The sequence below is a fragment of the Fukomys damarensis genome, unplaced genomic scaffold (assembly GCF_012274545.1).
Source record: "Fukomys damarensis isolate Sample0158 unplaced genomic scaffold, DMR_v1.0_HiC HiC_scaffold_32, whole genome shotgun sequence".
NCBI lineage: Eukaryota > Metazoa > Chordata > Mammalia > Rodentia > Bathyergidae > Fukomys > Fukomys damarensis.
The window spans coordinates 10,558,931-10,575,148 of NW_022900944.1; the positions used below are offsets into that span (position 1 = coordinate 10,558,931).

The 16,218-nt window shown below is 42.3% G+C and overlaps 1 protein-coding gene across 1 annotated transcript in view; it reads left to right on the top strand.

Moving 5' to 3' along the window:
- Positions 1 to 953: 953 nt before the first annotated feature.
- The window catches only part of Ces5a (carboxylesterase 5A), a 31,842-nt gene continuing 16,577 nt past the window's right edge, over positions 954 to 16,218 (top strand). Inside the window, exons 1-8 of the mRNA XM_019209731.1 lie at positions 954 to 1,026; positions 2,046 to 2,250; positions 4,509 to 4,647; positions 6,599 to 6,732; positions 9,782 to 9,936; positions 12,213 to 12,313; positions 14,407 to 14,511; positions 15,339 to 15,479. Of these exons, the coding sequence (XP_019065276.1) occupies positions 954 to 1,026; positions 2,046 to 2,250; positions 4,509 to 4,647; positions 6,599 to 6,732; positions 9,782 to 9,936; positions 12,213 to 12,313; positions 14,407 to 14,511; positions 15,339 to 15,479 (1,053 nt within the window). The remainder of the gene's footprint in view (positions 1,027 to 2,045; positions 2,251 to 4,508; positions 4,648 to 6,598; positions 6,733 to 9,781; positions 9,937 to 12,212; positions 12,314 to 14,406; positions 14,512 to 15,338; positions 15,480 to 16,218) is intronic.

Sequence of the window (16,218 nt, forward strand, 5' to 3'; positions counted from 1 at the left end):
CTGTACATTAGATAGATGCTTCCCAAACTTTCTATTGTTGTTAAATCTCCAAATTTCCAGTGGGTAGGGCAGAAGGATACATTTTTCAATAACTGTCCCTGATAATTTTTACTCTGCCAGTTCAGCCCTCGATCATTGGGAAGCCTCATTGTGTGCCCTTTAGTAGGTAACTCAGGGAGCCACTTGGGGCAGTGTGGTGAGGCCCTGAGTCCTGCTCTGGCTTCCTCAGAATCCACTAACTCTTCCTCAGAGACTTATATTCGAAAGAGTACTGCAGTGAGCACTCAGAGTGTTGAGGCTAGGTCCTGGCAGAACCGCTTATCATGACTTCACTTCCCTGGTCCTTTTCACTGGTATTTACACTGGAGAGCCGAGTCCAGGCCAGAATTGCAGAGAACTGGCCAGTATCATGACTCAAGTTAGTAGAAATACTATGTTAAGCTCATATGGTAATTTTTAAAAGCCAATGCCATATGATAAACTTGTGGTTTAACCTACCTACAGTTTCAACATTTAGTGAAGTCACTTAGAGAAAGCATGTATTGTCTGATTTTTACACCACTCCCTAATTATCTCTTCCAGCTGCTTTCATTCACTGTTGATTTGCTGTCTTCTTAGCCTCTGTAGGGATTGAAGTTTGAGATCCTTGTCTAACCTGATCCTAAATATCCCTTTGATTTCTGCCATCCTACAAATCCAAATCCTACCAAATTATCTTTCCCAGCACAAGAGTTAATCATAAGCCACTTCTTATGCAAATCAGAACAGAAATGTTTCGCTTGGTCAATTCCTATGAAAATACTGGTCTGATGCTATTCTTTACTCCCTCTGTGTCCTGTGCCTGACTGCTTGGCATTTGTCTACTAGCAGAAAGCCCTTTCTTGTCCCTGGCTGAAGCTCTTTGAGGCCAGCAGCAGCTGTGGCTATCTAAGAAATTCAGGCAGGCCAGATAGATGAATGTGGAATGGGTGCACCCCAGCCAGACCCTAATCTGGGCCATTTGGATCCTTGTAGCTGTCATCATGGGTGAGATCCCCCGTGGGAGAGGAGTGGGAAGGATTTTCCAGTGATGGAAATATCCCCGAGACTCCTGGGTTGGAGTCTCTTTCTTGAGTGTAGGTAGAGTATGAAAGGCCCTGGTCTTGCTCTTGGGTTACTCACTCCTTGAAAGAAGTGGCTCCGAGGGCTGTGAAACAGAGCCTGGGCTTCTGTAATTCTGGCTTTGGAGACAGAATTTTCACCAACAAAATAACATCAGGAGAACACGCAGTGCCAAGATATCTGAGTCCTGTTAAATATGCTACTTGCCAATTTCTTCTCAAGGCTATGTATTTTATGTGGAAACTGAGATGTTAGCAGCCCAGTCTCTTCAGGTGCTATCTTCCAAGCCCTGGAAACAGAGGAGCTGATTTCAGGTGACATTTGCATGAGAATGTTTATATTTTCATTGAAGAATATTAATGTTCTCAGTATCTATCTAACTCATCAAAACCACGTATCTATAGATGCTATTGCTTGGGATTTTTCTAGGTTAAAATTTAAACATTTATTTAATTTTCAGAAAAATAAACAGCTGGTAACTGTGATCCACAGACAGGCCAACAAACATGCGGCAGGTAGGGAAATGGCAGAAGTGGGGAAAATCCTGGGCAGACAGTTTGGTGGAGTCCTTGCATTGAAAGAGCCCAGCTTGTGTCAGTGCCGCAGGAAGGGAATGCTTCAGTGCAGCAAACAGGAGAGTTCACTCTACATTCCATGGCTTGGTGGTGGACTCCCAGGAGAAAAACAGTGTCAGTGCAGCAAACAGGAGAGTTCACTCTACATTCCATGGCTTGGTGGTGGACTCCCAGGAGAAACTGTCTGTGCTCTGGTAATGGTGACTTCCAAGGCAACTTTTAAGGAAGTGGAAGACATTGATTCATGGAGAACACATCCAACTACTCTTATGGCCTGATGCTGGAGAAAGAGCAGTGCCAAGGGGAGCTCTTGTTGGGTCAATTCCTTGCCTGTTTGCAGACAGCTCTTCATTCCTCCCATTCCTTCAGAGCCTGTGAATGAAGTGCCACAGAGGAACACCAGGCTAGGACGGGTCCAGGGAAAGCAAGTAAAAGTGTCAGGAAGTCCCACACCTGTAAATGTGTTTCTTGGAATACCCTTTGCAGTGCCCCCTCTTGGATCCCTGCGATTTGCAAACCCACAGCCAGCAGTGCCCTGGAATGACTTGCTAGAGGCCACTTCCTACCCTGCATTGTAAGTCACAGCTCGGTTCTATGGGCATCCTGTAATTCTGAGAGATGGGGATTAAAAAAATCACTGAATGGGAACAAAGGTCATGCAGCCCAGGGGCAAAAGAGAGCAAGAGTGAGTATCAGAAAGACAGAGGGGGTGGGGAGGGCCATTGTTTTAGGCAAGCATTTCAGTATCTCAGGGCTCCTAAACTGGCTGATCACTAGCATTGCTGCCCCTTCTGACCTTTCTGAATCTGAGTTTCTTCAGTCTCACTGTCTGTCTAGGAATCTTTATGATCCGAAGCTTTCTGGGAACTCTAAACACCAACCAGATTTAGGAAGTACTATGAAGGGCTTCCTGAGTATTTTGGTTGAAAGGGATCATCCCAGGGTTCTGTGTGACCTCTCACAGCCAGCCTCTATGGTGAGACTAGGGTAGGGCTTTAGGGAAGAACCATATCCACAGTCAAAACTGTGCTCAATGCAATTTCTGGCCCACAGAAGAACTCCACAGAAACCTGTGGAATGATTACATAAATGTCTCTGTGACACGGGGGACCTAGAAAGTAAGGGAGCTCCCAGTCACTGCAGATTTGCAAGCTTGCGTGGGTAATAAATTATCCGGTTAATTATGGAGAAATGGGATGAGGTTTCTGAGTGGGCAGCTGGACTTTAAAATCCCCGCAAATTGGAAGATTTTGTGAAGTTCTTAGCTTGGGCCACATTGGATGCTGGCATTAGGGTCCTAGGGGGAAGGAATAAATTGGGGTCAGGATGCTCCACGATGACTTCATGTGGTCCAGGGACTGATGACAGAAAGACAAAACTGGTTTGCTGCTTCACTCATTCATTCATTCATTGAGAACCAACTAAATAATTTGTTCTCCGTTACCTTGGGGAACATGAATTACAGATGTTTTCTGACTTATTACAAGTTCATATCCTAGTAGATCCATGGTTAAAATGCATTTGCTATATGTAATCTACCAAACATTACAGCTTAGTCACATAGTACTCTGTAGAGTATTGGTTGTTTCCCCTTGTAACTGTGTGGTCGAGAGCTTTGGCTAATGGCTGCTGCTGAGTATCTTGAGAGCATCAGCCTGCATACCGTTATCTGGGAAAAGACTAAAATTCAAAACTTAAAGTATGGTTTCTACTAATGTATGTTGCTTTTGCACCATTATAGAGGTGAAAAAATCATAATTTAGGACAGGAGTCATAGCTTCCCTCAAGAAGCATGTAGACTGGTGGTGGTGGTAAGGCATAAGCAGTAACTGGCAATTAAAATATAAGGTGACAAGAAAACCATACTGGGCAGAGAAGGGTGAAGAATCACAGAGAACTTCCCCTTAGAAGGTGCCCAGCTTTCAGGAAAGACAAGCCACGACTTTGCTGAAAGCCGTGAGGTCTGGACTTGTGATAAACAATATTCAAAAAAGGATAGATGACAGCTATGGCTTCCCATTGTCCATGCTGTATATACTATTTATTAAGAAGCATTAAATGATAACTTAGTATGGTAGGGATATCTGCATATACAGTCTCAGTCTCACTGTATGCCAAGCTCTGGGCTAGGAGTTATACAGTACATTGATGACTGATACAGAGCCTTAGGCTTTTAGCTGCTCACAGTTGAGTTGGGTAAGAGTTAATGTTCATAGATAAGCCTAGGACAAATTCCAGATCAGAATACACATTGTACAGGTCTTTCCAAATAAGAGCTATGGTCTAACTGGGGTCTTCTTAGAAGACTTCTTCGAAGAAGTGGTGCTTGGACTGAATCCAAAAGAAAGGGAAGAATGTGAGGCAGCAGGTATGGAAAGACGGTTTAGGCAGAGGGAGATTGAATAGCACCTGGATACAGGAGTGTGTTTGCAAATGTACATCAGTAGGTTCTTGGTAAAGAGGCCCGGAAATATCCCTTTGCTTATTTGGGAACGGAGGAGGGAACAAGCACGAAATTATTGATAACTAACTCAGTGTCCTGCCTTGTATAATTTGGGGAATTGTTGAGCCAGCTTGAGTCTTTCTATGTGCCTGTATTATGGTCATGGTTGTAGGCTTGGGAGTGTGCTGGGGTTGATGATGCAATGGGAACCAGATCAAAGGGGATAATGGTCTTCTTGTGAGTTTGTTTGTTTTGAAAATTATGAGGGCTGGGCATGTCTCCTGCTCAGAAAGAATGGCCAGTCCTTACTGCTGTCTCAAGTACTAGTTCCTCCTGGGCAGATTTACTGATTACAGTTCTGGGGGCTTTTTTATCTCCCTTTCTTTAAGATGCTTCCAGAGCTTGGAGTGGATGTTATTAAATCAACGCATTCTCAAGGTGCATTACCCCAAACTTGAAGTGTCGGAAGACTGCCTGTACCTTAACATCTATGCACCAGCTCATGCTGATGTGGGCTCCAATCTCCCTGTAAGGCTGTCTGCTGTGCTTGGGGCTCCAGATAGCATGTTGCTGGCTTGGGATGCAGGTGGGATGGTGGGGTGTCTGGAATCAGACCTGACCTCTATTGAATAAAGGGAAAATGTAACCACATCAATAACTTGTTTTAAAAAGTCATTATAATGGGTAATTCGCTTTATCATCTTTCTGATTAACTCTTCATTGGCAGTGACTTGACCTTTGCTTTTTATTTAATTTTGTTTTTTTTTCTCTTTGATGAATATTGAATGATCTATCAACTTTCAGGAGAGTCATGGCTTAACAGGACCCTGATTTTTTTAAAAAAATTGAGAACTTTTAAAGCGGGCAATTCTATCCTCCAACTTTGCCATTTATAATTTAAACAGATAATAATGTTAAGTATTTCATCTAAGGATGTAGAAGATCCCTGTAGAAGTGAATACATAGAGTAGCTTCTGTATCTCCTACTCTATTCTATTGGTCTCCATGTCTGCTTTCTCTCTTTCTCTGCGTGTGTATGTGTGTATATGTGCATGTGTGTGTGTGTGCCCATGCCCTGTGGGTGTATGTATGTGTGTGGTGTTACTGGGAATTGATCTGAAGCCAGGGCCTTTGCATCGAGCTAATTCCCCTCCCCCATTTTTTTTTTTTTTTTTTTTTTTTTTTTAGAAAAAATCAGGAGAGGGTAAATTCTTCAGGTTGGGCTCAAATTTGTGTTGCTCCTGCCTGTTTTCTAGAGTGCAGAATTACTAGCATGCACTGCCACATCTGATTTACATGCCTGCTTTTGTGCCAGTAGCATGTTATTTTGGTAATGTAACTAGAAATCTGGTATTGCGATGCTTCCATTTTTACTCTTTTTACTCAGGATTGCTCTGACTATTGTGAGACTTTTCTGACTCCATATGAATTTTAGAATATTTTCTAGTTTTGTGAAGAATGTTTCGGTATTTTAATAAGGACTGCATTAAATCTACAGATCTCTTTATTGATAATATTGCCATTTGCATGGCATTATTTCTTCTTATCCAAGAACAAGGGATGTTTGTCTGTTTTCTAATATCTTTTAATGTCTTCTTCAGTTTTTCCAGGGTTCTTTAATTTTCATTTTAGAAGTCTTTCACCTTCTTGTTAGGCTGACACCTAGGTATTTGGTTCTTTTGAAGCTATTGTGGATGGAAAACTTTTCCTGATTTTTTTTTTCTTGGTGAGTTCATTATTGGTATACAGGAAAGTTACTGGTTTTTGTGTGTTGATTTTTTTTTGTCCTGAGGATTTATTACTAAACATATAAATAATGATAATACTATTTGAAGAATGTTTTATGTTTCCAGGTCCTGATTTTTCTAAGTAAGGTTTCCATGTGTCACTTTCCCTTTACCGTCTTCTCTCTTATCTCTGATGGTAGAATCTTAAACTGCTTTTGCTTATTCATGACTTATAATTATTTCCATCTTCCTTTATGTCACAGGCCTAATGACATTTAGTTAATGCTTTCTGACTACGTGAGTGAACCAGCAATGTTTTATCAGCATCAGATGCAGAATCTTGTTCAGACCTCACACTAACCTCCTAAGTGAGATACTTTTATTCTTCACAACTTACAAATGAAAAGAAAAAGTCCTTAAAGAGGTTGAATAATCTGCTCAAGGTCACAGCTAGTCAGTGCAAAGGCTGGGAATCAGACCCATCTGTCTAGATGCCTGTATGCTTAACCATGGGCCTTTTTCAAAAGAAGAAATATTTGATCCTACTTAGAAAAGAAAATGAAACATGAGGGCCAGGGATTTGGCTCAGAGGTTCTGCTGCCTGCCTTGTGAGCACAAGGGCTCTAGTTTGATCCCTGGTACCCCCCCAAAAGAGACATTTGCAATTTCTGAAGAAAGAGTATCCCAGCATGCATTGGGAGGTGATGTGGATGCCTGGTGGGCTGACTAGTGTATTCTGCTCCCCTTCACAGGTCATGGTGTGGTTCCTAGGGGGCGGCTTTGAGAATGGCTCAGCCTCCATCTTTGATGGATCTGCCCTAGCTGCCTATGAGGATGTGCTGGTTTTAACCACACAGTACCGGCTAGGAATATTTGGCTTCTTCAAGTGAGTATCTCTGAGTGACTGACACTATAGATCCCCAGAGGCTGTGCAGCAGCTGTGGGCAGTGTCCAGAAACCTAAAGAGAAAGAAGCCTTCAGTGACATTAAACAAATTTAACTCTAATTTTTAAGTAATTTTAGTAGCTGACAGATAAATCCCAACTCTTCATGCCTATAAACAATTAAAAGTTTCTTTCTCAGTAAAGCCCAAGTGAATATCCCTGATTGACAGACATCCTTCCACAGGGTCAGTCAGGGACCTGGGCTCCTTCCATAGGCTCCGATGTGGATTCTCTAGAGCTGCAGACCTGCATTTACCAGCAGATGGCAGAAAAGCAAGGAGGATTAGTCCAGAAAGTTTTCCTGGGTCAGTCTGAAGGTAGTACTCATCACTCCTGCTTACATACCACTGGGCAGAACTCAATCACATGGGCAAATCTATCTGTAAGTTCACATGGAAATGTAGCCCAGATCTGTAGCTTGAGAGATAAAGGAACAGGCTGTGGGAGCAGTTGGCTCCTCGAATGCTCCTCTGAGAATAATCCCTCCACTGCATTGCCCCTCACCCCGCCCTAAGACCTACTTTGTACTAGCCATTTGTTGAGAACCAGCCTGATACTTGCACTTGTCATATGTTATTGCATTCACTCTTTGATACTATAAGAAATATTCTGTTGTTATTCCAGTTTTGCAGCTGAGCAATGGAGGCATAGAGAAGTTATACAGGTCCCCAGTCACAGAGCAGGGATGGACTTCTTGACCACCTCATTTATCCTGCCTGCAGCATGGCAGTGTGAATCCGAATTGCAACATGAGCAACAGAGGAGCAGTGAGAGTTGAGGCTACTGTCACATGCTGTAGAGATGGCAGGAGATAGTAACATAGGAATCCTATTCCAGGATGCTGATGGACCAGTGGAGGAGACAGTGCAGGTGCATACAATTCCATGGTGCCAGGCAGAACAGGATTAATTCTCCAGAAGTGAGAGGCAAGAGAGTGTGGAAATGAAGAGGGAGCTGCCAGGGATCCAGAGCTTCCTTAGAGAGATGGTATTCTAGTTGTGCCTGAAAGATGTGGTTGGGTTTGGGAGAGAATATGCTTAGTTAAGGATGCTACCTAAGCCAAGGCTGGGAGGCTGCAAGGGATATATCAATACATGGGGCTGCAGAAATATTTACATAGAATGCTTGGAGCCTATAGCAGTGGGAGGTGGCTCTGGGACTGCTATGAAGTCATTGACTTGGTCAGTTACACTTTTAACTGCTTTATACAGTAGCATTCTCAGTAAGAGTCCTTTGGCAGAGAGGAACTGGTTTCCAGAAATAGATCATATTATCTTGGTTTGAGCATAGGTAGGTGAGGATATAGTAGGAGATAGATATGAAAGACAGGGTCAGGCTTGATTGGGCAAGTCCTTGAATAGCAGGTCACTCATGGTATTTGGATTTTATCTTCTAAAGACTGAGGCACCCAGAAGTACCCTGCTCATAGCAGTGCACCAGGAATCTCACTCCATGCAGAGTGGAGGCTGGATATAGTGTGCTTAGCTGCAGATAGAGAGTTTATTTGGGACCCTACTGCCCAATCTTGATGCAGGCTATAAGGGGTTTGAATCATGAAAACAATTGCTAACAGGGTTATGACACTTGTGTGTTTGGTACTGTCACTCTTCCTAAAAACCGTGTGCAACAGGCACGTTATAATTCTCACTTTCAACATGAAGATATCGAGGCCAACTTTGTTAAATGACTTGTGCAGTGTTACCCACCATAGTGGCTACATTATGAATCTTGTGCTGGAGGCTGAGATCTTAAACATTGAGGTGTAGTTCTTCTCAGGATAAACAGAAAATGAGACTGATGTGGGGTTCACAGTGGAATGGAAGTGAAATTAGCAGGGCTTGGAGAGGTCTGGAGTGAGAGGTGTAGCCATAGCCAGCCCATGGGTCATGGACAGAGAAGAGAACCCAGGAGGAGAGAGAGTTTAGGGGACTGGATAATTTTGGGAAGTACTGTGTGATCCTGAGATTATGCACACAGGTGCGTTACATGAATGTCTTTAGGCATTTCCTTGGTTCTGTGGCATTTTCACTTGTTTCCCATGAATAGTCCATTAATTCTGAGAAACATGTAATTATGTAGGGGCCAGAGCATGAGGTGTGGTTAGGGGTAGGGACTCTGGGGCAGACTCATTGAATCCCTACTCTGCAACTTTCTAGCACTGTCCCTGCCCCACCCCACAAGGGGGTTTAACTTCTCTGTGCCTGAATCCCCTAATCTGCTTGCAGAAGGTCATATATCCATTGTTATCCTGATGGCATGCTCACAGACTTAAGGGTATGTGTACAAGCTGTAGCAGTGGAGAAATGTAGTTTCTGTCAAAACCACTTCATAGAATAGAAGGTGCATGTAGTAGTGGGATGAATACTCAAGTTTCTCTCTATCCACCCTCAAGCATCTGTCCATACCTCCCACTGATGACACAGAGCTGAAGCCTAGAATATGCGGTTCTTAGAGGTTAACCTTTTGGGTGCAGGGCAGAGAATGGTGGAAAGAAGGCAAAGGGAGAAAGGTCAAACCTATCTGCCTTACAGGTTGTGACAATTGTAAAGTATTCACTTTAAATCCTTAGAACAGTTTTGGGCACATCTTATGTCTATAGCAATTGTTATATAGTTATTAACTGTCATTCATTGGAATCTATGTGTCCAGGAAGGTCTTGCTGCATTGGTACAGACTCATTCACAAGAGCAGGACTTTTCTGTGATCGATGGATTCAGGGGTGCCTAGGGACAACTGGGCATCATGCATACAATATTGTGTATGCATTTTCTGAGGTGCAGAGTATTCATCAGATTCTCAATGAAACCAGAAGCCCAGCAAAGAATGAGAGCTAAGCTTGGTTTACCAGGACTTGGTTTTCCACCTTCTCCAGGACTGTGATTCTCAACCTTGTCCTAGCTGTCATCTGCCATTGGGTTCTTCTGAGAATTCCCTGGACTGCAGGAAACAGAGCTGCCAACTAAGAGTTCTTATCTCTCTTCTTTTGTCCAGCACAGGGGACCAGCATGCCCCAGGAAACTGGGCCTTCATGGACCAGTTGGTTGCCTTGTCCTGGGTCCAGGAGAACATCAAAAGCTTTGGTGGGGACCCAGGCTCTGTGACCACCTTCGGCGAGTCAGCAGAAGCCATAAGTGTTTCCAGCCTCATGAGTTTCATGTATTGTGACTTTAACAAACCTGATGGGGGAGGTGACAAAAGTGAGGGTGATCAATTACTTACATTTGATTAGTGGTTTCATGTTGAACAAACACTTTTATACATATTGCCTCCTGTCTTAGTTACTTTATTCACATTGCTGAGACAAAATACCTGACACCCAATTTAAAGGAGGAAAGATGTATTTAGCTCACAGTTTGTAGAGGTTTCAATCCTTAATCAGCTGGCTCCAAGGCAGATTGGCATGGCAGACAGGGGCTGCAGAGGAGAAACAGTAGGTGGGAGATAAAAGGTAGCAAAGCAACAAGGGACCTTAACATTGTCTTTCTTCACTTAGTGCCCTTGAGCCTCGCATTGCACCATGAATCAATTCTGGCATCACAAACTCTAGATCCAGCCACATCTGAAAAAGCCCTACCTATGATCGCATGAGGCTTCAGGGGGACATTTCAACACAAGTCATAACACTTCCCTTGAGTCTTACAGATGATACAAGTGTGAGTTAGGGGTACAGTCTCATTTTATGGGTGAGGCAGCTATCATTGGGGGAGTTTGTAATTAATCTCTTAAGGTCATATAATGAATAATAGTTTGAGGAAAAAAATCCCTTATATTTATAAAGTTGAAATCCTAGCATCCATTTACCAGGGCTGCCAATTACTTAGGTGTATTAGCTTTTTTGAGATGTTTCTGGAAGGGGATGATTAAATCTTGTACTATCAGTAAGTCTCAATTTCACCCTGATCCTGGCTTCACCCACTTGAGCATTAGTTAAGTTTTTATTATCATAAAGAAATGCCTGAGGCAGGTTAATTATAAAATAAGAGGTTTATTTAGCTCACAGTTAAAGTTTAGGCAGTCCCATCAGCTGGGCTCTGCTGAGCACAGTAGAAGGTATCACATCATGGCGGGAGTGTGTGTACGAGGAAGCATCACATGTTGAACCAGGAGGCATAGGGAGCTGCGTGGAGTCAGGGTTGCTTCTTTTAGAACAGCATTCTTGTGAGAACAACTTTAATCCCTTTGGGTGGACAAGATCTCTGCTGGTCTCCCACTAGGCCCACCTTCTTAAATGTTTCATACTATTTCCCAATACTATGCCCCTGAAGGCCTAGTCTCCATACTTGGATGCTTGAAAGATACCCAAACTATACCCAAACCATGGTATTGCTTAATAGAAAAACTCAGGGAGACCATGAAATTACAAAAGATGTATACATACAAACAGCTTATTTTAACTTAAAGCACAAAGTGTACACCCCTTATCAATGGCTCCGTACAGGGTGTTTATTCTGTTAACCAGAGGTCCAACACGGATCCTTTCATGTAACACACAGCCAGAATCCATTTCCCTTGAGCCACAGTTTCATTTTCCTTTAATAAATACAAATTTAAAGTAGCTGGACTACCACTTACTCTGGAATTTTATACTTTCCTACCAAATGTTTCACTCTTCTCTCATCCATACCTAATTTGACAGCAGTTATATTTAGCCATTGGCTATATCAAGGTTTTTTTCTTTCTTTCCCCTGGACACAATTTTGCTTTCTTTTTACCTTCATAATCCATTGGCTCCTGTCCTATTCCATTGATTATATAATTATAATAATAAGCACAACTAAAAAAACAAGTTTAGAAGAAAATATATCTCACTCTTGGCAAGAAACTGGTAAATAGAAATATATGGAGATACTAGAAAATGGCCCACTATGTCTGAGTGATTAATTACAGAAATTAATCACATGGTAGTGGGTTAAGAGGCCATCAGCTGTACAGCAATTGACAATGTGTAAGGTATTTTTTATAAATTCAAAATTACCTTCTATGGTGACTATATTAGCCTAACCTTTCATATAAAATAACAGCTACATTTTGTAAGTGAAATTTTCCCAGGCACTGTGTGGAGACTGTCATATTCACTGTTTCCTCCATTTCTTACAACCGTTCCATGATACGGGCTCAATCTTTACTCTAGTTTTACAGGAAGGTAAACTGATACTTTAAAATATTAGGCAACTTGTCAGTGGTAACCCAGCAAGAAAGTGAAGGAGCAGAATGCTTGGCTAAAAAGTTCATGAGGAATCAAGTCCTCAGACAGGTTAAATCATCTTCACAACTAGTCTTTGAATCCCTGAACTGGAACCCTGCCTGTCCCCAAGTCAGCACCTCCCTGGGAAGATTTCCTTGAAGATGGGATGGGTAATATGTGGGGTGCATGGGGATTCCTGGGGCAACTTTTCTGTGTTTCTTGTGTTCTCTCTCCAGGTTCTGTCTCCCTTGGCCAAGGGATTATTTCATAAAGCCATCATGGAGAGTGGAGTGGCCATCATGCCTAACCTGAGGAATCCTGATGAAAAGAGTAAGGATGTAGGTATATTTTTAATACCTCCTTAGTCAGGAGACATTGTGATTAGGAATCCAGGCTGCACCTTTCTTATCATGTTCTTGGCTTTCCTTATTGGCCATGCCCAAAGAATCTCATGTTGGCCTAAAGGGAACCCTGTTCCTCAATGGAAGGCCTAGTTCAATAAAAAATGGGTCCAGTTATACAGTGCAACTTCTCTGTTGTGCTTAGTGTGTTCAGATATGTGTTAGACTTCTTACACAGTATCCCATTGTTCTTTGTGTGTAATGACTCAGTTCGCAGTATTCTGTGCATCTCATCTTATCTTCTGTACTTACTTTACATGGAATGTTTACCTATGGTGGTACTTTGTTATGGAAGATTCCAAGGCTGGTTCTTTCTCAGTAGGACATAACACTGTGAGTGACTAATGGTATGTGGCATGGGATTGTGAGAGGGGTGATGGAGCATATGTCATAAGTATCTGTAATCTCTCATGTTATATTAATCCTCTATTTGATAGTAAGGATCTGGAAACCAAAGTTTCTCTGTCCTTTATGCCACCAGCATAGCTGACATATATCAAGCAGCCACAAATGTGCTCTCAGTGAATGAATGAGCTGATTTATTCAATGAATATTAGTTAAGCACTAGGCAGTGGAATCATCTCCTAGGTATTAATCATTTTTTGGGTAAATTCTTCTGATTCTCTCTTTCTCCCTGTCTTCCTCTTTCTCTCCTTCCACTATCTCTTTCTCTTTCTCCTTTTTCTTACGCTTTCCTTCCTTTCCTTTTCACTCTCTCTCTCCCTCCCTGCCTCTCTTTCCTTCCTTTCTGTCTTTCTTGCTTTCTCTTTCTCTCCCTCTCTCCCTTCCTTCTTTCTTTTTCAAATAGTGTTTTATTATGTTGTCCAGAGTGGTCTCAAACTCCCGTGATGAAGGGATCCTGAGTACTAGAGTGTCATCATGCTTGGCTTGTGTGTTGCATTTTCTTAAATACTGTATAGGCAATAGCATTTTACACCAAAAGGAGAAATATAGAGTATTTACTGTATGTGAATGCACCTTCAATACACAGAAAATACCAACTTTGTCAATATTATATATAAACCTACTAGCAGTTTGTACACACTTTTTTTTATTCACCAGGAATTTATTGAGTGCTCACTGTTTTCCCAGTGCTATTATGGACTTACAGGTCTATAAGTGGAGAAGTCATGTCTTAAACTCTTGAAGACTATTATCTTTCTATTACTAAGTTTTCTTTTAATGTGGGGAATACGGATAGGCTATCTTTGAACTTTCTACAATTGTATGCAAACTCTATGTTTGGCTTTTTCCTGGGGAGAGAGAAAGTCTACAACATTTTTGCAAGTCTCCCAGAAGATTAAGACCTTTCTCTCTCAAAAGATAAATTCTTATAAGTATAGAAGTCCAATGACAGGGCAAAGGGTAATAAGGCTAGGCAGGAAATGTGGGACCACTGGGGTGATAGGAGGGTAGGGGAGGAAGAAGCTATGGGACTGCAGTGCTCTGAAAGGATATTTCAGGAGAGGCAGGAGTTTGCCTGGGATAATAAGTTAGGAAGAAAGTAAATAGAAACAAATATAAATTTATGATTGTGAAACGTTAAAAAGAAAAAAAGAATAAGTGATGTGGGTGTAGAAACTGAAAAAAGACCTTTAGCTGTGCTAGGGCTGGAGCTCGAGCAGAGTTGACAAAGCACTGACCCAGAGTCATGCCTCAATTGACGATTAAGGAGATTGCAAAGCTGCTGCTCACTCTTGAGGCTCAAACCTCCATTGGGTACCATGAGGTACAGCTGAGCTCACAGGGCTGTTCTCTTCATGACCAGGAGTCATCATTCCAATCCAGAGTCTCAGACTGGCAACTCCCCCGCAGCTTTGTTATTTCCTAAGAAGCACAGAGGCCAGGCAGGAGAGTTGGCACAGTGTTGTTCCAACCTGTCCTTAATGAGTCTATTCCACAGAGGTGCGTGGGACTGGGAAGGGGCAGCAGGCTGAGCTTTGCACATGAAGGACCAGCCTGTGACTAGTCAGAGGGCGCTTCTTGGATACTTTCAGTGCTGTGCTGACTGGCTTCTTCTCTGGAAATAGTTGCAGATGGTTGCAGATATCTGTGGTTGCAATGCGTCAGACTCCCAGGCTCTTCTGAACTGCCTGCAGGCAAAATCCTCCAATGACTTGCTGAACCTTGGCCAGGTGAGGCAGGAAGGGAGGATTTTGAGGTAAGCTTGCCCTTTGTGGTAGATAAATCCTACCTCTCTGTTATTTGTTTTGATTTAGGACTTGAATAAGAGAAGGCTGGGGATTCATGGTAATACCTGTAATAAAATGATGTAGAGTATAGAACTTTTATAGGCTATTTAATGAACTTGATGGGACAGAGGTGGTGCCCACCCTGAAGAAGATCTAGCAAATTACAAGGGTTGTCCCTAAGACACTGAAGAGGGACCACACTCATTCCACATGTTCCCAGATGCCAAAGTCAAAACTGGTAGCTGGACATTTTCTTGCACAGCCACTTTGGCTCAGTATAACTGAGAATGTCCTAAAACTTCAATTTTCTGCAAAAGTTTCTGGGCTTCTTTAGAAAGATGCTCATCTTTGCAGATACTCAAGCAAGGTCTGGCTCACCAAGGGCAAACTTTCTATCATTGGATAGTTAATAAGACTGGATACTTGTCTTATGCTCCTATGCCAGGGATTGAAACAGCAAGATGGGCTAACAGTGATTCCTTTTATCATTTTTCTGCAGCACTAAGTGTTGAACCCAGGGTACTCTACCATTGAGATACATTCTCAGCCCTTTCTATTTGTCATTTTAGAAACATGGTCTCATGAAGTTGCTCAGGCTGGCTTCAGGTTTAAAATCATGTGTCAGCCTCTCAAGGGGCTGGGATGCTTTTCCTTTTTAAATGCATTTTAACCATTGTTTGATGAGATTGGATTATCTTGACTAAGATTTGGGGACAGCATATTTGTGAATAGATATTAACTGCTAATTTTTCTTCTCTTCCTTATTTCAGAAAACAAAGTCTTTTAATGGAGTGGTTGATGGTCTTTTCTTTCCTGATGAGCCTTTAGAAATACTGTCTCAGAAAACATTTAAAGCAGTGCCTTCTATCATTGGAGTCAATAACCACGAGTGTGGCTTCATGCTGCCCACGGTAAGAATCCCTGCTGTTCTCCTTGCTGGTCGCTCCATGGTGATGCAGCTGTTTGCTTCCATAACTGGCATTTTCAGGGGCAACACTAGCAGTATGAGCTGAAGCTTACTGTCATCCATACAGTGATAATCCTCCTTGTGTCTGCAGAAAGGCTGTCTTAATCTGTTTTGTATTGGTATAACATAATACCAGGTGGCAGCTTACATAAATTAAAGACGTTTATGTGGCTTACAGTTCAGGTGGCTGTAAAGTTCAAACAGTATGGTGCCAGGCTTTTGTGAGGACTCCACTGGCCATTTACAGCATGGTAGAGGAGTGAAGAGGGAAATAGCTGCATGCAGAGGGGCTAAGTATGTGGGGAGGTCTTGCTTTATAACAACCCAGCCCATTGAGAACTGTGTCCTGAAAGAGCTGTAGCAATTGCCTTCCATTTGACCCCATGTCTTAAAGATTCACTACTTTCAATACTGTTACAATGAAGACCAAGCTTCCAGTGCATGAACCTCTGGTGGACATATCCAAACTATTTCCAATCCATGGGATAGGAGGATTTAGGACTGGGAGTGGTGGTGGTGGATTTCAGCAAGTGTCTGCTTTGTTCCTCATATAGATTTAAAACAAAAGAAGAAGGTATAGGGCGGGGGATTTAGCTCAGTGGTTCTGCCACCTGCCTGGCAAGCACAAGGACCCAAGTTTGATCCCTGGTGCCAAAAAAAAAAAAAAAAAAAAAAAAAAAAAA